Source organism: Mauremys reevesii, linkage group 2, assembly GCF_016161935.1.
Source record: "Mauremys reevesii isolate NIE-2019 linkage group 2, ASM1616193v1, whole genome shotgun sequence".
NCBI classification, from domain to species: Eukaryota; Metazoa; Chordata; order Testudines; family Geoemydidae; genus Mauremys; species Mauremys reevesii.
The window spans coordinates 276,984,300-277,010,561 of NC_052624.1; the positions used below are offsets into that span (position 1 = coordinate 276,984,300).

The 26,262-nt window shown below is 40.3% G+C and overlaps 1 protein-coding gene across 7 annotated transcripts in view; it reads right to left on the bottom strand.

Moving 5' to 3' along the window:
* Positions 1 to 26,262, bottom strand: part of TRAPPC9 (trafficking protein particle complex subunit 9) — an 825,958-nt gene that overhangs the window by 355,256 nt on the left and 444,440 nt on the right. For all 7 annotated transcript variants that reach the window (XM_039525295.1, XM_039525292.1, XM_039525294.1 and 4 more), the window contains one exon: positions 13,685 to 13,775. In XM_039525295.1, the coding sequence (XP_039381229.1) occupies positions 13,685 to 13,775 (91 nt within the window). The remainder of the gene's footprint in view (positions 1 to 13,684; positions 13,776 to 26,262) is intronic.

Genomic DNA, 26,262 nt, shown 5'->3' on the forward strand with positions numbered 1-26,262 from the left:
TCACTATCTGCCCTGTCACAATAACCAATCCAAAAAACTCTAAAATGCTTTGCCCTCGGTTGCAAAAAACTTAATTGGAGCCTAAAAATATTATTCAAAAGTGTATTATTTTCAGGGATTACTACCCAAATTAATGAACTAGAAAATTAATGTGAGCCATTATTTACTCTTCTGTCATTAGCTGACGGAAAAGCATTTGACAGAGAAAACTGGATTATTTGTGATACCTATCAGAAAAGTTTGGCCTGTGTAAAAGAAAGGAAACAATCTCAATATAAACTGATAAAAGTCTAAAACTTTCAAACTGTATTTGGGTATGCAGCTGGGTTGCCCAATCTCCCCAATTAGGAACATTACAATTTGAACTGGCAATAACTATGAAGTGGAACACAGCCAGAAAACTAAACAGGAAGGTGTCAAAGTAGTTCCATCCACCAAATAACTAGAAAAAACTGGCCACTGCACCCTTATTTCCCCCCTTGTTTCCATATACTTGTAATTTTGGAAGGATATACATGCAAGAGACAGCTCAACCTGAACAAGGAATCATCATTTGTAGTATAGTACTGCACCAACTGCATAATGAAAACCCTAGTGAAGTTAAGGGAAAGATTTCTCTTAACTTCAATGGATGTAAGATCATTCCCAAGAGCGCAAGTTAGTACAAAAAAAAAAAAAAACCTAGAGAAAAACAACACTTCAAAATGGGGATGTGAGAGGAAAAGCTCATCAATTTCAGTCCAGAAGAATGCATCCCACTTTGGTTCAATGCCTAAAATTGGCTCGAAATATCATGTCTGTATAGGCTATTCAAAGAATTCCTGCAGTACAGTTATGAATATTATTCACTTCTCAGTTTTTGCATAGCAATTAGTATATTCCATCTAATTGCTAAGTAATTAGACTCCCCTGTAATCAAAGTTTCTTACTGGACTCTCATATCTATAAATACATTTCCTGATCTACTTTTCCAAGCTGACCATGAGATAAGTAACTTCCAGGAATGATATACCCACTTTTATTGTTCAAAATTTCTATCCACACTGCCTCTGCTGTGTCAGCCAAAATATTCCTATCGCTTTTCTCTACCTACTCAGTATTATCCATCACAAACTGGCCCAAAAAACCCAACTTTTATTTTGCTCATCTTTTGTATAAACTTTTCATACTGGCTGCACCTTGACATGGTGGGAAGGCTTGCATATTCCAATGATCTTGAGAGTCATGCCAGCAGGAGTTTTAGCTCCTGGTAGAGCCACCCAAGTTGCACAGGTCAAAGGGAAAAGCAACCCACGGGCCCTCTAGATTGGGGGTTGAAAGATAAGTCAACAGCCTATCATTATAAAAATGTTAACTTACAAGAAACACAAGAAGGCAGCTATTCCAACAAACCGCATGACAGACAGGAAGAGCAGAGCAGAGCCGTGTGAATGAACTAAGCAACACCCAAAAGCACAGGGAGGATTCCAATTCAGATCCTCTCAATAAAGTATGTGTTGATATAATATTTTAAATGCCAATCCATTTTCCTGGTTATTCACATTTATTCTATAAAACTAGTATATCCAGTTCAGCAACTTTATTGTATGAACTCTTAACAATTCATAAAAAATGTTTAGTATTTCTGCTTTAGTCATTTAATTGTTTACCTTTCTTTCCTCTTCCACAATGCCACTCATTTCTCTCATGTGAATTACCTACCTTGTTCTAAGCAATATTTTATTAAATAAGTAAACCGACATTAGTAAATTCTAAGCCTAAAATTTTGCATGACATTTATTTTAAAAAGTGGAATTATTTAATTGAATTATATGGAACAAATAGTAGTTGAAATTCAAATTAATCACTTGCTCATCATCACAAAAACATAAGGAAGTAAAACTTCAATAAGAATTACATGAGCTGATCCAAAGTATGTCATACAGAGGCATTTGTTGACACCTGAGAAACAATTTTAATGTGCCAAACATCCTAGTTTTGTCAAGTTAGTCCCTTTTCAGTACACTATCCTAGTCTCTTGATACGTCTCAGAAGGTAAAACATCCTGCTTCTTGCTTGTTTGCTGTTCCCATCACCTCTCAGGCTGTTAGGATACTTAAAAGCTTTTTCCACTTTTCTTGCATCTCATGTAGATTGTTGTGGGGGGGGAGGGGAAGCAGGGTAGCAAGCTCAGGATATGCAACAGAATTCATACACAATCAAGGTTGTTTCCCAATTGCAGCCTCTCAGCCTTTCCATCAGACATTGATCATTTTCAGTATAGATTACTTGTTCTTGAATTTCTCTTGAAATGACACTCTAGATTTCCTTTTCTACTGACCATATCACCCATGCTGTTGTAATTCTAAAATAGAAGTAATCAGAGAAAATTCTTGGACTTATAAAGGAACAGAATCCAACATTCATGGTGATAGTGATAATTAAGATGGCCCATAGAAGGTGTGAGGAGAACTTAACATAGGGAAATAGATTCAATTGGTGTAATGACCCAACCATTCCCAGTCTTTGTTTAACCCACAGTTAATAGTATCTAGTTTGCATATTAATTCAAGTTCAGCAGTTTCTCTTTGGAGTCTGTTTTTGAAGTTTTTTTGTTGCAAAATTGCCACCTTCAAGTCTGTCACTGAGTGGTTAGAGAGGTTGAAGTGTTGGTCCTTAACTCTCGTTCCCTAACGCCCCTACTCTACTTGCGCTACATTGATGACATCTTCATCATCTGGACTAATGGAAAAGAAGCCCTCGAGGAATTCCACCGAGATTTTAACAATTTCCATCCCACCATCAACCTCAGCCTAGACCAATCCACACAAGCGGTCCATTTCCTAGACACTACTGTGCTAATAAACGATGGTCACATAAATACCACCCTATACCGGAAACCCACTGACCGCTATACTTACTTACATGCCTCCAGCTTCCATCCCGGACACACCACACGATCCATTGTCTACAGCCAAGCTCTAAGATATAACTGTATTTGCTCCAATCCCTCAGACAGAGATAAACACCTGAGGAAATCACCCAAAACAGATAAGACTCCAAAGAGAAACTGCTGAACTGGAATTAATATACAAACTAGACACTATTAACTGTGGGTTAAACAAAGACTGGGAATGGTTGGGTCATTACACCAATTGAATCTATTTCCCTATGTTAAGTTCTCCTCACACCTTCTATGAGCCATCTTAATTATCACTTCAAAAAGTTTTTTCCTCCTGCTAACGATAGCTCATCTCAGTTGATTAGACTCTGCCTGTTGGTATGCATACTTCCACCTTTTCATGTTCTCTGTATGTATAAATATCCCGTCTGTGTGTTTCATTCTATGCATCCGAAGAAGTGAGCTGTAGCTCACGAAAGCTCATGCTTAAATAAATTTGTTAGTCTTTAAGGTGCCACAAGTACTCCTGGTTTTTTTGCGGATACAGACTAACACGGCTGCTACTCTGAAACCTAAAATAAATGAATAACTTCTGCTGTTCAATCCAAATGAATTAAAGTGCTCCTTTCCAGTTTAAGATCTCAACTCCCTTTTTGCTGACCTTTATACTCTTCCATATCCCCAGGCATCTCATACACAGACCCACTGGTTTCATCAACATATTTACACCCTGGGGCAAGGACTGCCAGTATTTGGATTGTTGGTTTAGCACCTAGCAAAATGGTGTCTGGGGTCTATAGACAGAGGAAAGGCAAGCTTCAGTTCAACTCTCTGCCTCCTTTCAGCAACCCCTAGATGCAGCAAGCCAATAAAAAACAAACAGAAAACAAAAAAACATCTGCTCTACTAGATGCTCAGGACATTTTCTGGGAGTGCAAATTACAAGACAAGGGTTAAAATCCCAGGGTGGTCCCAGCCAAAGCAGGACAGTTAGAAATTGTATCTGGAGAGATACAGGTCTCAGGAATCTGACCACCAGTGGAAACCATCATGGTGTCTGCACTCACCCCCAGTATGGCCTCCAAAGCACACCATTATGCCTTAAGAGAGCTTGGGGGACAGACTTCCTTTTTTCTGGATACTAAGCGGCATTTTAAAATATTTCCCGCCTTATTAAGGGTACTAGGAATTGACACAGCTGTACTCCATCAGAATTAATCAAATGTATTGCTGAAAGACTTAATTACGATTAGAGGACTGACTAGAAGCTACAAAATAAAATTAATGGTTTCATTAATTGTTTTTAAGATCCATGAGAGGAAGGACCTTTATGTATTTAAGAGATGGCTTCTGTTCCATGATTTTATTTATTCACTGTTAATATATCATTGTGGTTATAATAGTCAGAGTTTAATATCAGAAGGGACCTCCTAAATCATCTAATCTGACCTCCTGTATATCACAGGCCAACACCACCCAGCACCTACACACTAAACCCAACAACCAAAATGACACCCAAGTATTACATCCCACATGACACTAGATTATTTTATGCTACAGGCAGATAATAGGAGGCACTGAGGGGCACCAGTGCTCAAGGCCCTTGCAATGGCAGTTGTCTCATTTAAAATGCAACAACATATTGCTAAATATTGTCGAAGGTATTTTGAGGATACAACCCAGAGGATAGCTGCCCTAAAATGGCTGATACGCTCATTAAGCTGTTCGAGAAGCTGTTAAATCCACCTCTGATATTTATGCCCTTTACCCATTATGAGCAATTTAAATTTAGCCTACAATTTTCAGTCTTCTCTGAATATAACAAACCTGCATGAGGCAAGTGAACAGCTGGTTTATTTTTATTTCTCTGTAAAAGGTTTTAGTATTCTGTACTTATAAACTGGCAATCAAGAATACAGCTATTTAGCACCACTTTCCTTAATCGTGAGCTAGAGACTTCAATGCTGTATATTCTATATAAGCAATTCTATTTTTTTTCTTAACTCTCACTTTGGCAAATGCAATTTACTGTACTGTACAATGCTTTATGATATCAGTGTTTAATTTAAACTGTCTTGAAGTACATGTACAGTGTGTGGGGAGAGAGTTCATACTACTCTGGCATGATTTCCAGGCATCCCATGGAAAATATACAATCTACTTAAAGATTTACTGAGGAACTCACCCAAAACAGATAAGACATTTTGTTAGAGTTGAGGAAAGATTAACACTAGAATTTCCGCATTTATATTTAGGATTTCTGATTTTTGGTTTTAACCAATAAACTTCCCGCTCTTCCATTGCCCCCCTTCCTGATATAACAACAACAACTTGAAAACTATATGTTTAGCCAATCAACACCAGCAAAACTCTGGAAGTGGCTACTAGTGTCTCAGGGCTTGTCTACACAGAGCAGCAATGTGCACTATAGGGGTGTGATTTCCAAAGTGCACTAACATGTTGCACATTAATTGGTCTATGTATACTCTTCTGGCGCACACTAGAAGTTCCCTAATGCTCTTTAATGGAGTGCTGATTGAAACAGTTCTAGGGAACATTATAAAGGGATTACTCATTACAGAATATACTACTGTAATGAGCAATATATGTAATATACACTACTCATTACAGTATATACAAAGAGAAAGCTGCAACCACTATCCACCCAAAACCTAGGATTTCTGGACATAACATCAAACTCAAAAATTGCTAAAATTAATCCCAAAAATGACATTAAATGAACCCTCAAAACAGAAACTTAGTTATATTTCAAGCCCATAGAGAAAGCCTTTGTAATCACATAATGTCCGATCCTGCAAGGTGAGGAACACCTTCAACTCCTATTCACGTCCACTGAAGTTGATGTACTCAGAACTTCAGAGGGTGATAGCCATATAAAAACAATTCCCCTTAATGGAAAGCAAGTTGTGGACTCTACCCGGGTGAAGAAGGATTACTGTGCAATTCTTACACAAGTCCAGCATGCTTGGCCTTTAGAGTTTATTTTGCTTTATACTGTGTATAATCGTTATTCAATTTTAGTTGTTCACTCAGTGTCTCAAGGGCTTTGAAGGAAGTCAAGGGTTTGCTTTATAAGTAGGGCTGTTGATCAATCACAGTTAACTCACGCGATTAACTCAAAAAAATTAATCATGATTAATCACAGTTTTCATCGCAGTGCTAAACAATAGAATGCCAATTGAAATGCATTAAATATTTTGAATTTTTCTTACATTTTCAAATATATTGATTTCAATTACGACACAGAATGCAAAGTGTACAGGGCTCACTTTATATTATTATTTTTTATTCCAAATATGTGCACTGTAAAAGTGATAAACAAAAGAAATAGTATTTTTCAAATCACCTCATGCAAGTCCTGTAGTGCAATCTTTTTATCGTGAAGGTGCAACTTACAAATGTAGATTTTTTTTGCTACATACCTGCACTCAAAACCAAAACAATGTATAACTTTACAGCCTACAAGTCCACTCGATCCTACTTCTTGTTCAGCCAATTGCTAGGACAATCATTATCACGATTAATTGTGATTAATTTTTTAATCGCTTGACAGTCCTATTTATCAGAAATATTTTTAGAATGTTTATAGTTTGCTACAGCTCCAAAGCACTATGTAAGCTTTAATTAATTCATTCTCACTGGGTTTCTGACGTTTATCATCATCTCCATTTTACACATTTGGAACCTGAGGTACAAATAAATATGGTATCTCAACCAGAGGGTTGCAATCCCAGGAATGGTGAACACCCTTTTTCCTTTATGGGAGTAAAATCCCAAAACTCTATAAAGGGGATTTCAAAACTTCTTCTCTTGTAGCACAGGGTCCTGGTATAGAAATGATTGAGAATTAATGGCTTAAACAATTCACCCAAAAGGAGTCAGAGACCTGGTCTACACTAGGCGTTTAAATCGGTTTCACTAGGAGGCACCTTATATCGATTTTAATGGCTTTTATCGGTATTAACATATCGGATTAGGGTTAGTGTGGACGCTGATCGACGGTATTGGCCTCCGGGAGCTATCCCACAGTGCACCAGTGACCGCTCTGGACCGCAATCTGAACTCGGATGCAGTGGTCAGGTAAACAGGAAAAGCCCCGCGAACTTTTGAATATTTCCTGTTTGCCCAGCGTGGAGCTCCGATCAGCACGGGTGGTGATGCAGTCCGAAATCAAAATAAAAAAAGAGCTCCCGCATGGACCATGTGGATGTGATCGCTGTAAGGGCAGGCAAATCCGTTCTATCAGCGCTCCGTTACAGAAGATGAAATTCAGAATCCTTTTTTAAAAATCTCCAGACAGACGCCATAGCAGGGACTCAGCGCACTGCAGCGTGACAAGCGTAACGGAAAGCCAAAGAATCAAATGGATGCTCATGGACTGGAGGACTGAAGCTATCCCACAGTTCCTGCAGCCTCCGAAAGTATTTGCATTCTTGGCTGAGCTCCAAATGCTTCTAGGGTCAAACACAGTGTCCGCGGGTCAGGGCATAGCTTGGCAATCTACTCACCCACCCCACCCACCCCCAGAAGTGAAAGGTAAAACAATCCTCTGACTCTTTACATGTCACCCTATCTTTACTGAATGCTGCAGATAGACGCGATAGTGCAGCACTCAACACCAACATCCTTGCTCCCCGCCATGGGCTACAATATGATGGAAATCCATCCTCATCATCAGCCTCAGCTGATGGTACAATAAGCTGGAAATCCATCCTCATCATCAGCCTATTGGCCCTAATTTTTCTGGTGGATGGATGGTGCAATATGGCTGGTAACCATCCTCATCATAGCAACAGGGGGCTGAGCTCCATCAGCCCCCACCCTTCATGTGTAAAGAAAAGATTCAGTTGCCCCTGGACTAGCAGTGGGATGCTGGGCTTCTCTCCTACACACTGCTTAATGTCCTGACTGGACTATCATAGCAGCTGGAGGCTGCCTTCCACTCATTTCTCACTAACAAGTCAGTGTGTCTTATTCCTGCATTCTTTATTAATTCATCACACAAGTGGGGGACAATGCTACGGTAGCCAAGAAAGGCTGGGGGAAGAACGGAATCAACAGGTGGGGTTGTTACAGGAGCACCCCTGTGAATAGCATACAGATCATAATTTCTGCAGGCTCTGACACAGAGCAGCTGTGCTCTCTGGTTCTATGATACGGTGGTTCTCTAGTACACTTGCCTATATTAGGCAGCACTGATTCTATTTTTAGATACCAAAAGGAGGGATTGACTCAGGAGTCATTCCTGGCTGATCGGCCAGGGGCACTTATGACAGCAGCTAATGGTACAAAACGATGGAAGGTGCAATATGGCTAGTAACCAATCTTGGCTGATCGGCCAGGGCACTAGCAGCAAATGGTACAAAAGGACTGGTAGCCATGATCATCCTCAGTTCCAATTTATGGAAGGGTTTGGATGGTGCAATATGGCTAGTAACCATCTCTGCTGTCATGCAAAAGCAAAAGCATGCTTCTGTGTAGCGCTGCTGAATCGCGCATCTAGTACACATACGGTGAGAGTCACAAACGGCAAAACAAGCTCCATGATTGCCATGCTATGGCATCTGCCAGGGCAATCCAGGGGAAAAAGGCACAAAATGCTTGTCTGCCGTTGCTTTCCCAGACGAAGGAGTGACTGACGACATTTACCCAGAACCACCCGCGACAATGATTTTTGCCCCATCAGGCACTGGGATCTCAACCCGGAAGTTCCAAGGGAACTATGGGATAGCTAGGGAATAGCTACCCACAGTGCAACGCTCCAGAAATCGACGCTAGCCACGGACCATGGACGCACACCACCGATTTAATGTGCTTAGTATGGCCGCGCTCCACCCGATTTTATAAATTCTGTTTTACAAAACCGGTTTATGCAAATTCGGAATAATCCCGTAGTGTAGACGTACCCAGAGGTAGAGCTGATATTAGAACACAGGAGTTCCTTGCTCCCAGTTTAAAATAGGGAGAACGCAAGTCCTAGCTCTGTACCTTGCTTTTATTATAAAAAATATTATTTGGAACACAGATATACATAAAAAGATTATTTTAACTTATGGTGTATTGGAAATTAAAATATTGGAACAGTATCATATACATTAATTGTTAAGCATCTACAGTTACAGGGGCGGCTCCAGGCCCCAGCACGCCAGGAGCATGCTTGGGGCAGCATGCCGCGGGGGGCGCTCTGCTGGTCGCCGGGAGGGCAGCAGGCGACTCCGGTGGACGTCCCACAGGCATGCCTGTGGAGGGTCCGCTGGTCCCGCAGCTCTGGAGGACCTCCCGCAGGCATGCCTGCGGGAGGTCCACCAAAGCCGCGGGACCAGCGGACCCTCCGCCTAGGGCGGTGAAATGTCTAGAGCCGCCCCTGTACAGTTAGCTCATTACATTTGTAACTATGATAATTTCACTATGAAATGCAGAACAGTACTAACAGACTGATAAAGGTTTGGTCTCCAGAGAATTTTATTCTCTTGTATAATTTAGCAGCATGAAATATACAGAGACATCAGAAAAGAAAAATGTTGCAATTCAAGCAATTACAATTGGTCTCTCAGAAATCCAGCCATAAAACTTCCATTGATATTCTTCTCAGCATAATCTTTTTGCTTATTAGGCATTTGTAAGATTATGGTTCTTTGATTTGATTATGGTAACATATATGCACTTTTAAAAAAAGACTATTCCCGCATTTGGTTTGATGCCCAGTAGTATAAAGAAAATATGCCATAAATTTTAGAAAGTGTTGAACTTGCTAGTGTTAAGCAAGATTACCTTTTTCAATTACACATGATTTATTACACTTGATAATAGACAACTCCATTCTAAAGAGATGGTCTAAATCTTAAAATCAATTTTTAACAACACATTAAAAACTCTCACATTAACCTTTGATATATCTTCCTTCTTTATGAGCTTTCCAATTTTAAATATTTTTACACTGATCAGCTCTTTCCATTTTGCATTTCTTCCCAAATCACTTAATATTACCACATCCACTACAAAGGAGTCTACTTAATGGGGTTTCTTTTCTTCCCTCTCTCCACTACCATTGAAAACTGACCTGACTCCTAACCACCCAGATAAACATTTTAGTACCATTAACAATGAATTATATGGTTCTTTATATTTTATTTAATCTAACAGACTATTGATTGTATTCTGCCAAATTACTTTTCCAAAGCAAGACAGAGTTTTGTAATGTACAAGTATAACATACATTCATGTATGACAAATAGTCATTTTAAAAGAATACTGAGGTTAGAAAAACAGCTTTTATAAAGCTATAAAGGTCACCTGCATTGTTAAGTACTCATGGAAATTTTAATGAAAACAGATGAATTACAGTAAATCTTCACTATAGCAGTCAGCTTTGCCTAAAGATAGCACAGAGCCTGAGTGACAGTAAAATATAATTTACTGCCATACAGCATTAGCTATAAATCATTGTCACAAAAGCTTCAGTCAATACACACAAGCATTGGACAAATAAGTGAGGTATCATACTATACAAGTAGCCTCAGCATAAAATGTAAGCAATTCTTACGTAACAGCACCAAAATAACAAAATTCAAAGCAAAACCAGTTCCTGATTATTCAACGTCCAATGCTTAAGAGAAAGAAAACTTCTCAAACTGCTGACACTAATCTATGGCCTCATGAAAAAAATGTTATCCCAAAAAGAAATGCTGTCAAACAAACATACAAGCAAAATAATGCTAACAGCTGCTTAATTGGGTCTACATTTTGCATTCCTAATTTCCAGAAGACTGGAGTTCATTTGAAACCAAAATTCTAATAATGTCCAGCAGTGAAGTACACAGCTTTTAAAAGTCTGACTTGCTATTATAAGAAATAATACTAATGCCCTTTTCATATAGACTTAAAACTGTTATATTAATTTATGTTACATTTGCCTTTTATCAGAAATGCCCATTAAAAATGTTAAACCAGCTTTTAAATGTTACTTTCACCTCCTTACTGGTACTTCAGCCTTAGAAAATTCTATCACTGGCTGCTTTCACTTCATAAACAAATCCATACTATACAGTTGACACATAATAAGACATTTAAAAACAAATACCTGCCTTCTAAAAAAAAACATTCACAATTCACATTAGTTGCATCAGGAATTGGGATAGATTAACCATTTCATTATAGCTAATTGAGTTCAGTACCAATTAAATTCTGATCATCCATGTTCAATACATGGCTACCCATTTGTCCCAAATGAAAAGGAATTGAACAGTGTAAACCTTTTGTGTTCATTTTAAATAAATTAAATCTACATGTGTGATTATTTAGAATCAAAGCTTAGAATGACATTAAGGGCTGCAGTATATCTGTTAGTTATTACATGTGTATGAGGGGATTATACTTACAATTAAGAAGCCAAAGTCCTCTCTCACACCCAAGTTACCTCTTAGGATGACACTTTTCATGATTATTCTCTGCTAGAAGTTAATTTGTTTAGGAAGTTTGAAGAAAATCTATCCTGCCATTTAAGAGTTACCAGAGCATGTACAAATGGTGTTTTTCATAACTTCAACAGATTTTTGCACCGATGTTAAAATCAGTTTGAATTTCAAGCTTCATGTTTAACATGAAGGTATTCCTGGGGCACCCATGTTATCAACAAGTCAATACAGAGCACTATGCATTCATTATGTGCTTTTCCCTATCAATTTAAACTATGAATGGCAAGAGGATGTCATATTTTATATATACATACACAACCACACACACACCCTTCTTCCCCAGATCCTTCAATAACACTGTGTCTCAGGGCTTGTCTTCACTACCGGGGTAAGTTGACCTAAGTTACCTACATAGCTTAGGCTGAGTTACCCTGGTGTCTTCACTGCGCTGTGTCAACAGGGGGATGCTCTCCGGTCAACTTCCCTTACTCTTCTCCGAGATCTGGAGCACTGGGGTCGACCAGAGAGTCCTCTGCTGAAGATTTAGTGGATCTTCACTAGACCTGCTAAATCGATCCCTGCTGCATCAATTGCAGCAGCATCGATCTCCCCGTAGTGGAGACCAGCCCTCATCCATAACTTTGCAGATCACTTCCAATTGTGTCAGAAGTGGCACCCACTGCTGTGGGGCTCTTTCTGAAGGTCCCCAGTGGCTTCCACTGCAATTATTTCACTTTGGAATACTTGGCCCCAAGCATGTGGAACCTCAACTCAATGCATGATTTAATGATCATATATTTAAATAGAAATTTAAATAAAAGCAAGTGGAATCTTTCTTCTTTGTTTTTTGTAAAAAGGGGAATTAAATACCATACATTATTAATGTAACATTCTGGTAGCAATTTTACACAAATGAAGCCAGGGAAATAATTCACAGTTCCCACATTAACATAACATTTTGACACCGTACATAAAAATTTAGTCATTACAGTTAACAATATACGCAGAAATGGAAAATATTAGACATGAACAAGAAGACAAAGTATGGCTTAGGGAAAGACCATATACTTTGCTGGCATAACTTGGATCCATAACTTTGCATTTTCTTACCTTTGATCTTACTGTCTCAAGCAATTTAATAACATTCATGCCATTTTTCCACAATATTGTATACTCCTTTGGAGCCATAGAACCCTTAGAATCCTTTGTTTTAATAAGGAAGAATATCACACCGTAGGCCAGGAGACATTTCAACCCACTTGACTATAAGGCAGGAAATATCACAAACCTTAGAAATAGAGATGACAGTTCAAATCATTGACACAAGACAAAGTCTGTCATCCTTCCATTAGGTTCCATATAAGAAGTCAAAAATTATTGTGCAGAAGACAATGGTATCATGAATCAGAACAAGTCATGTGCCTCCACCAAACATCTGATCTTGACCTACAGAGTTACCACGTTAAATAGGGATGCAAAAGACTACTTAGTTCTTATGAATCAACACTCTTGCTATATTAAAGGGAGTAATTGAATTTGCAAGTTGAAGGAAAACCCAAAACAAGAGAGAATGAGAGAAGAATCAAAAGATCTTTAATTTTAAATAAGATGGATTAGATAAGATAAGGGGGAAGATTTTCACATTCCTATGGGAGTTAGAAGCACAAACTCCAATGAAAATCAGTGGGACATATGCCTAAAAATCATCACCACAGGCTCTTAAATGAACACTGTTGCCACTCTTACACAGGAGTCAAATTTACATAACTGTTACATGTGAAATTGATTCTGCTCACACAGGTAAGGCATAATTATGAGAAAATGCTCTTCCATGCTAGCCAAACTATCACCCTTCCGGTAAAAGTTAATGTAATGTAAATCTCTAGAACAGAGTAATAAATATACTTGAAAAGAAGTTTATCACAGATCAGTGACAAACAGAATTTATTTTTCACCACATACTGTAATATGTAAGGAAAAAGTAAACAGTAGTTGCATCTTGTACAAAACATTAGGATCTTTGTTTGCAAGAACAAATTCCTGATCAGCTGTATCACAAAACTATTATCACCATATTTAACATTAATACAGTTTAAAGATAATAGATATCTAAATTATAAGATTTTCTCCAGCTGAGCAAAGCATTCATGGAGAAAAAAACAAAACACCCCACCTTTCCTACTAACCTCTTCTGCATCATAGATTTTCAATCAATAAATGAAAATGCAAACAATGTTGTACATGGTACATCTTATCAAAACACTACTTGATGATTTTACGTAATAAGTCTCTGTAAGGTACATATTACAGAAGATTAGAAATCAATACTCATCCTAAATAATCGTGAATGCTTTTTGACATTACTCACCCCACTGGAGAGGAGCCAACTGCAGATGCTCTAGGACCAGTTGATTAAGAACTCCTTCTACACTTGCTTCCCCTTCACGCTTCAAAGAAGGGTAAATGAGAGTTAAGGAAAACTTTGACCCAGAGAGAGAAAGGGAGCCTTTAGCACAAACATTTACAATTACTGAAAACCAAAACTGAACCTTAAGGATTTATTAAAGATTCAAAACTTCATATCTATTTATTAATCTGTGATGTTGGATAATGGACAATTAATTATAGTAGTTTATATCTTCAGTGTGGAAACATTAAGTGCCAGATTCTGACCTTGCCATGGTGAAGCATGCGTGAAAGTGAAAGTCAGACCCAAGTGGCTAGGAAAAAATGCAATCTGGACCTTTAATCATCACATGCAAGGCCCACACCTCTGACAGTCTATGTGCCTGGTGGCAAGGTCTGGCCTCACACCCAAGCAATCTGATCACACCCTCTTTGCACTGTGGAATGGCTCTGGACATATCGCCTACCTACTCCTTAAAGGGCTGAAGGAAGCACTAGGTTCTCACACCACCCTGTTCCCATTCAAGTGCTAAGTGGGGAAGGAGCAGTAACTTCCTATGCCTTCTCTTCATACCCCAGTACACTCGAGACAAACAAAATATGAAGGAGTACAGATCAAACGTATAAAATATGGGATAAGCAGAAAAATAAAACCCCTGTTGTAAATAGAAATAAAATGTAATGCAACGGTTTGGGGGGAAAAAGGGAGAAAATGGGAGTTCCTCCTATCAAACAATTCTACTTACTTTGCCTTTGAAATAAAAGGGAAACATGGGATTATTTTCCTTGAATACAAAATGTAAACCACGAATCACTATTAAATAAAATCAATGAATTTACTTACAAGCACTGGGTTCATGCTGTGTTTAGGTGTGCCACATTATATATCTTCCTTTAATTATATGCATTATTACAAAAGGGGCTAATTTAAGAGAGCTCATAATCCAGGAAATCAAAGTTGCACAGCAAGTTCCTTGTACTGGGAAATCAGGCTGTAGGGGCTTGAAAAAATACATATTTCCTAAGTGCTAATATAACAGTAAATTGAACTAAAAAATACCTCATATTCACATCATTTCATTTTCACTGTATATAGGTTGAAGCAACTACAGCATCACAAATTAGTTTACAAAAACAAAAGCAATGACTACTTTTGAATTCAAAGCACTCTAGAGAAGTAAGGGTGCAGATATAAATCCTCTTGCATTTCACGGCTTATTAAACAGTGTTCGTGTAAAGATGTATCAAATAAATTGCATGTCCAAAAACAGCTCCTGCAGGGGCACAGAAAAAAATGATTACTTGTCTTACCCTACAATAATTGTGGTTCTACAAGATGTAGTCAGTGTGAATCTCGTTGTAGCCATGCACGTGTCTCATAGAAACAAGCTCAATCCTTTGAATAGCTGTATCCGTTTTGGGGAAGTGCATACTCCAAAGTGAGGGCATAAAAAGGGCAGAGTGACATTGCCCCTTCCTCAGTTTCCTTGCAATTTGAACCTTGTCGTAGCTGAGGACTCCAAAAACAGGGACAGAAGGCAGATTGTCAGATGCACACCGATAACATTATCTTAAACATCACAGTTACTGTAGGGTAAGTAACCATATTTTCTTCTTCAAGTATCTGTCAGTGAGGATCCCACTGTAGGTTACTGGCATCTGTGATGGAATGAGTGACAATTTCTCATAGTTCATTAGAAGGACCAGATGGGCGAATAGAGAGAGTACACCGATGAGGCTTGTCAAGAGTTTCCTGATATGATCTCTCTCTGATCACCCAGTTATCTAGATACAGATAATTGTGGATGCCCATTTTCCTTAGGTGTGCCACCACTACGGCAAGGCATTTTGTAAAGGTTCTTAATGCAGTTGAATGGCACTACCTGTGGGAGGGGTGAATGGCAATACAGAAGTATGCATCCTGTAATCTCAGAGAGACAAACCAGTCCTTAAGCCTGAAGTGATAAATAATGAAGGCAGGCATTATCATACTGAACCTGAGACCATTCATTATCCTGAGATCCAAATTAGGATGAACCCTTCCCCCCCCCTGCTTTATTCTTTGGAATGAGGCAATACAGGAAATAGAAGACTTCTTCTTTACTCCTGCAGAACCTCTTCCACAGCTCCTAGACTCATAATGACTTCTTTTTGTCATAGGATCTCATGAGAAGGGTCTCAGAACAGGGACAGGGAAGGGGGACACAAAAGGAACTGGATAGAGTAGACATGGGTGACAATACTCAGCACACATTTTTTGGTTATAATCGCCAACCATCCTCAATGGAAAGGAGTGAGGGTGATTTCTGAAGATCAGCTCCAGGGTGGTGGTGTTCTTGACACCCTCTTCTTCCTCCATCAAACCTACTGCCTCTGGCATGGAGCCTGATGTTTTATGGAGAAGACACTCATCATCTTCCTTCGAGAGTACAAGGGTCACTTTCTGAGAGGGCATTCCAGTTGGCAGCCATGGAAATCAGAGTATGTGTTCTCTCATTCAGGGAGCTGGTACTGGTAAGGCACTGAAATGTTAATACCAAGAATCTCAGTGTCTCTGTCAAATTGTTCAGGAAATGAAGCACTTCATCCTTCCAGCTACTGAAGTCCATGCCCTTGAAGGGTAGATTCTCTATTGTTGCCTTGACTTGTTTTAGAATCCCAAATGCCTGTAAGCAGGAGGCTTGGTGCCTTGTAGCAGCTGTGGTCATGGAATAATCAGCCACTTCAGACTCATCCACTGCAACTTATAGCACTGTTTTGGCTACCAACTGCCCTTCTTTGATTGTATCTCAGTTCCTCCCTTCATTCCCACAGAAGCTTTGATAGGAAGGTCACTCTTTCCCAAACTCAGAGACTGTATTTAGAAAACAGGTTCGCAATGTGGAATTGGAGAGAGGCTGACAAGCAAGCATCTTGGCCAAAGAGGTCTTGTTTCTTGGGGTCCTTCTGTTTTGGATTCACCTTGGTGGGCCTGGCATTTCTTAGACTGCAGAAACCACAAGCAGCCTTAGGGTTGGGTGAATGTAAAAATGTTCAAAGTCCTTACGTAGGCTTTGGTAGCACTTTTCTACTAGTTTTGAATTCAGGAGAAGCAAGGCCAGGGTGTGTCTCAGTCCCTTTGCTGGATTCAATATACACTAATTTGGAGGGCATAAATTTTTGTGAGCACAAAGGAGCTGAGGATATCTAACAGTTTGAGCATGTTACCTTGAATCACCCTTGTCTTGATGTCCAAGGCTTCAGCTATCCTTGAGACAATACTTGGAATCCCTGAAATCATCAACAGCCAGGATTCACATAAAGAATAATGCAAATAAATATTGCTACATCTACCATCTTGTTACCAGTTGTCTTCATTTAATATGCCATCCTACATTAAAAAACTGTGTAACAGTGGCTTTGTGAGCTGCCATGCTTATTGTCTCTTAATGATTTTAACATCAAATGTGTGCAATTAACAAGTAACAAATGTTTATGACTGCCAGAGCTACAGTCAAGGTAGAATATGACAGTCAAGATGCATATGAAGGAAAGAATGTAGTGTCACCAACTATTAAGTTTCTAGGGGTCAAATTATGCCTTCAGTTACATCTGTGCGACTTTGTTGTCCTTCCTCCGTAACACCTGTGCAGCCCTGCTGGCACTCAGTAAACTTTTAATTGATGATATATAAGAAGGAATAAAATCCCAATCACTGTCTTAGATCTCTGCTGGTTCTATAGAACTCCCAGCAGTAACCAGCAGAAAAACTCAGTCAATGCAGCTAGCTGATACAACTCCTAAATACACACAGGGACTGGAAAGATGACACCATCTTAGTGTCGGTCCCAGGATATTAGGGAGACAAGGTGGGTGAGGCAATATCTTTTATTGGACCAGCTTCTGTTGATGAGAGAGACAAGCTTTCGAACTTACACAGAGTTCTCCTTCAGATCTGAGAAATGTACTCAGAGTGTCACAGCACACAAAACACCAGCTTCCTCCAGGACCTCCTCCACAAACTCCAAACAACAAACTCCAAAAACCAACATCCATCCCATCCCTGCCACCTGGACATTACTGCAGAGTTTGCAAAGAAGGTTGGTTGTGTCCTGAAGAAAACTGGCTCTTTGTGTGTTTTGACACTCTGTGAGTATGATTCCCAGACCTGAAGAAGAACTTCATGTAAGCTTGAAAGATTGTCTTGCTCATCAATAAAAGTTGGTCCAGTAAAAAGGTATTACATCACCCACCTTGACTCACCATTTTTACATATATTTTTCAGTTTAAAATTACACATTAATTCTTAAATACATTAAATAAAAGTTGTCGTTTAATTAGAGGGCTATCACAAATATTAGAAAAGACAAGGGGTAGTAGGCGTTAGTCTGGAGAATAGAACCTTGAGATTGTGTTTCAGTTACTATCATGTATTTGTATTGCAATATCACCCAGGGGCCCCAGATCCACTGTGTTAGGCATTATACAAACATATAACAAAGACCCTGCCCCAAAGAGTTTACAAACAAAATAAGTAAAATTTTAACATTTAGTTTCATAGAGTGAGGACCAGTTATTTATTTTAGCACAGTAACTGTAGGAATAAGAAGTACAATTTATGATTTCCTTACATTATCAATTCTTTGTGGGTAGGGTCTCTCATCCTATGTGTCTGCACACCACCTTACAAAATGGAACTTTATTACTGCCTGGTGCCTCTGGATGCTAACGCAATGGAAAGAACAACATATTTGATCATTTATAACAAACAATGCTAACATTAGAAAAAATCAATATACACTGAAATTTACTTGAAAGATACATTCAGATTCTATGGCTTTTCTCACCCACTGAAGGGGAAAATGAATTTTCTTTTGTTCTATACTGAAAGGGTTATCTCCAGGATCTTTAATGTGATTTATTGGTTTTATGTTGCAGATTGTGCATTTTTAATGACTATTTAGTTGTTTTTAAAATAAAATAGAATGAGCCTGAAATGTATTTTTTTAAAAAGTGGAGATTACTTACTGTAACTGGATGTTCTTCAAGATGTATGGTCACTATTTGAATTCCATGCATGGGAATGCATGCACACTATTGTGCCCAAGTCCAGAAGTTCTTCTAAGCAATGTCTGTTGTCACATGTGCAATACATCTCCTTTTGCACTGACAGAGGGTATAATGGGCATTGCAGGTCAATGCCTTTCTAGTTCCTCTTCTTACTGTAAATCCAACAGGATGCGAAGCAGAGGGATGGAGGGCAGGTAGTGGAATACAGAGACCAAACATATCAAAGAACCATCAGTTAGAGTAAGTAACCTCCACTACTTCTTCTGGTGATGGTCCCTACATGTATTCCATACATGGATGATTAGCAAGGAGTGTTCAGACTGGAGGAGGTGCAAGGAAGCTGGTAGCAAACATACTTGCAATATTGCTGACCTCACTGCTGCATTCGTGGGCCGGGGCATGAATTAGGGCAATAATGCATCAAAAATGTGTGCATTGAATTCCAAGTGGCTGCTCTGCAGATCATCATAGAAGATCTCAGGTTGGAGGACTCATCAGGTCATCGTCAACAACCACTGCCTCCAACAGACCCATCCCAGCCCAAATCATCCCAGCCAGCACTTGCCTGTCCTAACTTTTGAAAAGATTCCACTAAGGAAGGAGACCCACCTCCAGGGTAACCCCACCACCCTTAGTTCCACACACCCCTTTAAAAAAATTTTCTACCTAAAAACCTAAAACTCCCCCTCCTCACCCCATTACTCCTTCTTCCTGTTTCTTCTGTCATCTGAGACCAGTCTAGATCCATCATTCCTTCCCTCTTTCTAACCCCTTTCAGGTAGTTGATCCAAATCTTCAATCCCCCTCTTCTTCTTCTGCCCCCATTCCTCTCTTCTCTCCTCAGCCTCTCCCTCTCCTCTCATTTCCTCTTTGTTGCCCTCCGCTTGCTTTTGCTCTCCTCTCTTCTCCTCTCTCCCACATCCTCTCTCCAAGTGGGGCCCAAAACTGACAAAGTACTCCAAATGAAACTGGAGTAGTAGTGGAGTGCTGAGGGATCTGATGAATGATCCTGCCTGCTGGAACTGCCCCTACCCATACCAAAAGCCAGCACAAAATTAGGCAACAAGGGCACACAGTTGACTCATTGACTCATATTCAGCTTTTCCCTTCGTCCTTTCTGCCGTCCTTTTCTGCCAGCCACCCGGTCCCTAGTCTCCCTAGTCTGTAGCAGTGCATGGATGGATTCTTCCATCTAATGCAGGATTTGCATTTTTCCTTTTGAACCCTCATCAACAAGGACTGTATCCTATGTATCCCCTCCTCCTCCTCTCCAGCGTATCCACCACTCCCAGTTTAGTGTAAATCTGCAAAAGGGTGCAGTGCAGTCCATCCTCCTCCCTCCATAATGAAGATATTTGAAAAAAACGTCCCACACCCCCCCTTGGGGGCACCCACTGGACACCCGGCTGCGCCAACTAGACATGGAACCATTGATCAACCCGTTGAGCTACCCCCCCAGCCAGTTTTCTATCCACCACCTATCCACCTTCCATTCATCCAGCCCCTTTAACTTGCTGGCAAGAATACTGTGGGAGACTGTATCAAAAGCAGCTTTGCTAAAAAAAGTAAGTACATCCACTGCTTTTCCTCATCCAGCCGGTTTATATCTCGCATATATAGAAGGCAATTAGGTTAGTCAGGCATGACTTGCCCTTGGTGAATCCATGCTGACTGTTCCTGATCACTTTCCCCTCCTTTAAGTGGTCCTGTTGTGAAACATCTGATAGGGATGCGATGGAGGCAGCTTGTTCTCATGTGGAGTGAGCTGTGACATGCCCAGGAGGAGGAATGTTTGCTAACTTGTAGCACTCTAAGATGCATCCTGAGACCCATTTGTAAAGCCTCTCAGAGGATATGGCTTGTCCATGGAGCCTCTCTTCTATGCTGTTAGAACGTCTCAATAATTTCTTAATGGGTTTGGCTCTTTGCAGGTAGAACATCGGATGCTGAGGGAGTGAAGTCTCTTGAGGTATAGTTGAGGAGAAACCTTTTCTTTGTGAAACAATGTATAAGGTGGGTCCTCCATGATGGTGCCAAGCACGCTGACCCTCCAAAGCTGAGGTGATAGCTACTGAGAACACTACCTTCATGGATACGTGGGCCATGGTACAAGTCACTGTGTGTTTGAAAGGTGGACTAGTGAGCTTGGACAGGACAATGTTAAGGTCTCATTTAGAGGTAGGTTTAAGCACTGATGGGAAGTTCCTGATCAGATCTTTAATGAATCAAACTGTAGCTGAGTGAGTAAAGACAGAGCATCCTTCCACTGGAGAGAGGAGGGCATTAATCACTGCTAGGTGTACTCATAGCAAACTAATAGAGACACTTGAAGTCTTTAGAGATAGGAGACAGTCTAGAACAACCACAATGCTTACAGTATCTGGAGAACGTTGGTGCCCTTGTGCTTAGTCTGAAAAAATTTCTGTTTGACTTGATATCAGATTCTAGTAGATTCTTTTCTACTCTGGTTAAGGATCACCTGAATGGGGACTGAACACAAGCATTTTGTTTTCAATGCCCATCCAAAAACCAGGCAGTGAAATGGAGTGAGTTTGGATTGTGATACTTGGTCTTCCCCCTGACTTGGGTTAGGAGATCTGAAAACAGGTGAATCCTGATTGGTGGATGGGCAGACACTCTTAGAAGATCTGTGAACCAGAACTGTCTGGGCCGGTGGGGAGCTCGAAGAAGGATGTTGGCTTTGTTGCGATGTATCTTCCATACAACCTGAGGAAGTAGGGGAATGAGAGGAAAGGCACCTCTGGAGCCATTCATCTAAGACATCAGCAGACCATTGCCTTGGGAGTCACAACACATGGTTCATCTTGAGCAACATAGAAGTAGCATGTTTGAGACACAAAGAGGTCCTATAGCGGAGTATCCGACTATGTATCTCACTTAGGACTGCGGTGCAAATCTCCCACTCATGGTCTACCGAGAAGCCTCTGCTTAATCTGTATCTCATGGAGCTGTGAACAGCAGGAAGGTACACTGCATACATCATGACGCAGTTCCTGATACGCCAGTTCCAAAGTCTGATGGCTTCCTGCCACAGGGCATGTTTATATAGACCACAGTGGTGATATTATCCAACATTATCTGAATATGGAGTAAACATATAATTAGAAGGAAGGAATGATGAAGAATCTGTGGATCCAGTTCTACCTCTTCCTCTCTGTAGACTGACGGAATGGGCTGGCAAGAGGGAAAGGATCAGTAAAACTCCTCAGAGGGGCCCACACACCTCCTATAAAAAGATCCCTCAGATGCCAATAAGGCCAGGAAGAGGGATCAAAATAGTTGCAGGAGGCCCAGGAAATCAGTACCTCCAGTCCCTGGGGGGTTCATATCTGGCATAATGGCGAGCAAAAGCCCTTGACTGTCTGTCAGGGCTCAACAGCTTCTCAAGAAATACTGGTGCAGACATCTGCTCTGATTCATCGAAGTCCAAGAACTGCTCCATTGGTAGTGGTTGTGCTGTCAGTACCAGGGCACTCCTCCTGGATGGTTGGAGGTGAGATAGCTCCAGAACAGTGATGTAAGTCCCTCCTCTGAAGTAAGGACACTCTTATGAGGGGCAGTCCAGAAAGAAGTGGAGACTGTTGATAAGGCAGGAATACATCGTCCGGTATTATATAAGTCTGGCCCTGGTGTCCAAGGAGTTCCTGCAGTTAAGTATGATGAATCCAGTGCATCTGTAGTGACTGGATGGTTTTTAGATGGACAAGGTAGTTTCAACGATGGGTCCAGACCAGCACTTGTAGACAGAACCAGCAAGCATCTAACCTAAAGCTTTGGTACAGAACTGATCGACAGAACCAGCAGATCTTTCTTTACATATCTTGCATTCAGATCTAGGAGTCTTCATAGGAGCTAGCTTCTTAGGTTCCATTCACGACAACTCACTCATTGTGGAGACTCGGGAAGGAAGAACATTTCTTTTGGACAGCCCTCAACAAGGATCTGTCCTTGTGCCCATGAGAGTGCCCTCTACTCTCAGGTAGGGTGGAGCTGGGGGGAGGGGTACCACAACCGGGGAGAAAGAAATAACCTATACTATAAACTTTTTAACCACTAAGTACTAGTCTAAGAATATAACTATTTACAAATGTTTTCTATGTAGGTTAAGAAACTAAGTGAAGGAGGACACAATTCTGACTCAGGCTATGCGACAGTAAGGAGGAAATGGACCGGTGTCAACCTGTACCACCTCTTATACTCTTGGTTAGGAACAGAAGAAGAGCTACTGTGCATGGGTGGGCCAACAGACACTGTTTTGAAGAACTTCCAGACTTGGGCATGTGGCAGGCAAGTGCACTAACATGGAATACACATAAGGACCATCACTCGAAAAATATGGGAGGTTTCCTTTAATCATTTCACACTATTAATATTTATATTATGTAGTATTAGCATATTTAATTCTATCCATGGTTTTCACAGACCCACACTGACTACTAGACTTTATACTTAGCATTTATATCCTATCTATGTAAAGAGAACATTTAACCGGAACATATAGGCTTTTTAAATCATATTCATATCTTGTCAATTTATGAAATGTTTAAAAAAAATATGGAATTGCTCATTTGGTAAGTGATAATTAATTTGGTAATTGACTAAAAGATACTGTTTTCCTCTAGTTCTCTGTACATGTAGAGTATAATAATGGAGAAAATGAGTCAATATGGTCAGCAAGATAGGCAGTGGTCACCGCACACCAGTAGCCTAACAGCTGTCAACGTTTGTAGGCCTCACAGCAAAGGACAGTTTTAAGGAGGGTTTTGAAGAACGATGAGTTAGTACTGCAGATGTTTACAAGGAGCATGTCACAGCTGTGGGGGAAGAATGTGAGAACACATCAGTGCTTGTTTGAAAATTTAACAAGTGGACTATAAGAGGCAGCAGATGATCTTTCATTATAAAACAAAAGATGATAGGTAGGGTTAGGGTGATCAGATGTCCCGATTTTATAGAGACAGACCCAATTTTGGGGTCATTTTCTTATATAGGCTCCTATTACCCCCCGCCCTGTCCCAATTTTTCACATTTGCTGTCTGGTCACCTAGGTAGGGTGGGGACAGGTCATGAAGGGACTTGGAAGTAAAGACAAGTAGCTCACGTTTGATACAATAGAGAACAGGGAGTCAGTGAACGGATGGAAAGAGGCATGATGTGGTCAAATCAAGGTGCTTGCAAAATTATCTTTGCAGCAGTATTCTGAACAAATATAAGTGGGGCAAGATTGCATTTACTGGCCACAAAAAAGAATGTTACAGTAACCAAGACATTAGCTGATGAGAGCCTGCAAATGAGTTTTAGCTGTGTAGATGGATAGTAAAGGCTGTAGCTTAGAAACATAATGCAGAAACGGTTGAAACGGTGATGCAGAGGCAGTTTGTCTAGTGGTTAGAGCAGGGCAGCAGGTTGTCTGGAGTCCTGGGTTCTTCTCCTGTGACTTCCACCAGCTTCCAGGATGATCCTGGGCAAGTCGCTGCCCCTCTTAGCACCTCAGTTTCTCCCTTTAAATCAGAGTGAATAACGCTGACCTTTGTAAAGTGCTTTGAGATAATGCAGAAAGCAACTGCAAGACATAAACGTAGCCTGGATGTGAAGACCTACAGCGGTCCGAGTCAAAGATGAAAGAGAGAGGGATAGCTCAGTGGTTTGAGCATTGGCCTGCTAAACCCAGGGTTGTGAGTTCAGTCCTTAAGGGGGCCACTTAGGGATCTAGGGCAAAATCAGTACTTGGGCCTGCTAGTGAAGGCGGGGGGCTGGACTCGATGACCTTTCAAGGTCCCTTCCAGTTCTAGGAGATAGGGATATCTCCATTAATTATGACACTTAGGTTATGGGTCTCAGTGACAGGTAAAATATTGGTCTTGTCCACAGTGATCAAGAAAAAAGGTATCAGGGAAGATTAAGAGGTCTGTTTTAGCTATGCTGAGCTTGATCTGACAGCTAGACATCCACAAGGAAATGTCAGAGATACAGGCCACAATTTTAGTTTGGACAGATGGAGACAGAACCAGAGTAGAGAGTTAGAACTGTGAATTTTAGCATCAAATTGGTAATTGAATCTGTTCAAAAACAGAGGTGATTACCCACAGATAGGGTGTAGGAGAAGAGGACCAATGACAGAGCCTTGTTTAATCCCCCCAGGAAACCGGAGAGGATATAACGAGAATCCTCCAAAGGACACACTGAAGCAGTGATTAGAAAAGTAGCAGGAGAACCAAGAGAACAGTCTCATGGAAGCCAAGGAAAGATAACATTTCAAGAGGAGGAGCATGGTCATCTGTGCCAAAGGCAGGTGACAAATCAAGGTGGATGAAGATGGAGTACTGGTTCTTAGATTTCGCTAAAAAGAGGTTGGTAGATATTTGGCAAGAGCTGTTTCCACTGAGTGCAAGAGTTAGAAGCCATATTGAAGAGTCTTGGATGGAACTGGAGAAGAGGAACTTCAGAAAGCAATTCCTCCTTTTTACACTAAGCCCTGCATTTCACTACACCTTACGTGAGCTCACAATTCTCCAGTAATAGATACCCTGCTGCTCTGATTTCCTACTCTGTAGACCTGCTAGGAGAACTGGTTTGTGGGGTTTGACCCTACCTGGATGACCCTACAGCAAGTGACTGGCACTAAAGACCAGAAGGGCAGTATCCCCTGTCACAGGGCCTCATGTAAGATTTAATTTAAACATGTGGATGAGTAAGAAGTTTACTTATTTAGGAGTAAAATCTCTAAATAAATTAAATTGCAGGAAGGATTGGATTACAACCTCAGGCTCACTGTATGACCTATGACAAGTAACTTAAAATCTCTGCATGTCTATATTTCCCTATCTAGAAAGAGGAAAAATTAATATTTATTCATCTTTGTTAATTGTTTTGACATGTACACATTCAAATGACTGTATAAGGGATACTCATTATTACTCTGAAAATGTGTCCATGCAACAATGATGTAATCTTACACAACACGCCTGTTCCCTGTATGTGTTCAGAGTCCTATGTGCTGACTTTCTCCACCAAAGTATTTTTTCTACTAGTATTTAGCTTGTTAGCACTGCAGACCACACACAAAGATGAGAGTAAGCAGAACCCTCTTCTGGCCTGCCCATCTTCAACAGAAATATTAGAAATAAGTTCCGAAATCTTTATTGTGTGTAATGCATGAATCAGCTACAATGAACAAACCTTTACTTTTAGATTCCAATATGAGTCTGCAGGTCTGGCAGTTTAAAAGATTAGCTTTTTACTTGTACATTCAAAAAAACTGTTCTAGAGCCACAGAGGCAATGAATACTACACCCTATGATGCCATTTTAAAAAATAACTTTTCAGAGTGGAACTTTACTTTGTCTCTCTTAAGAGACAGGGGGCGAATACTGTATAATTTTTATGTTGAAAATCTTGAAAACGGTTGAATGAACAAATTATATTCCTTAAGGAAAAAATTTGTCTCTTAGATTCCAACAAAACTTATCA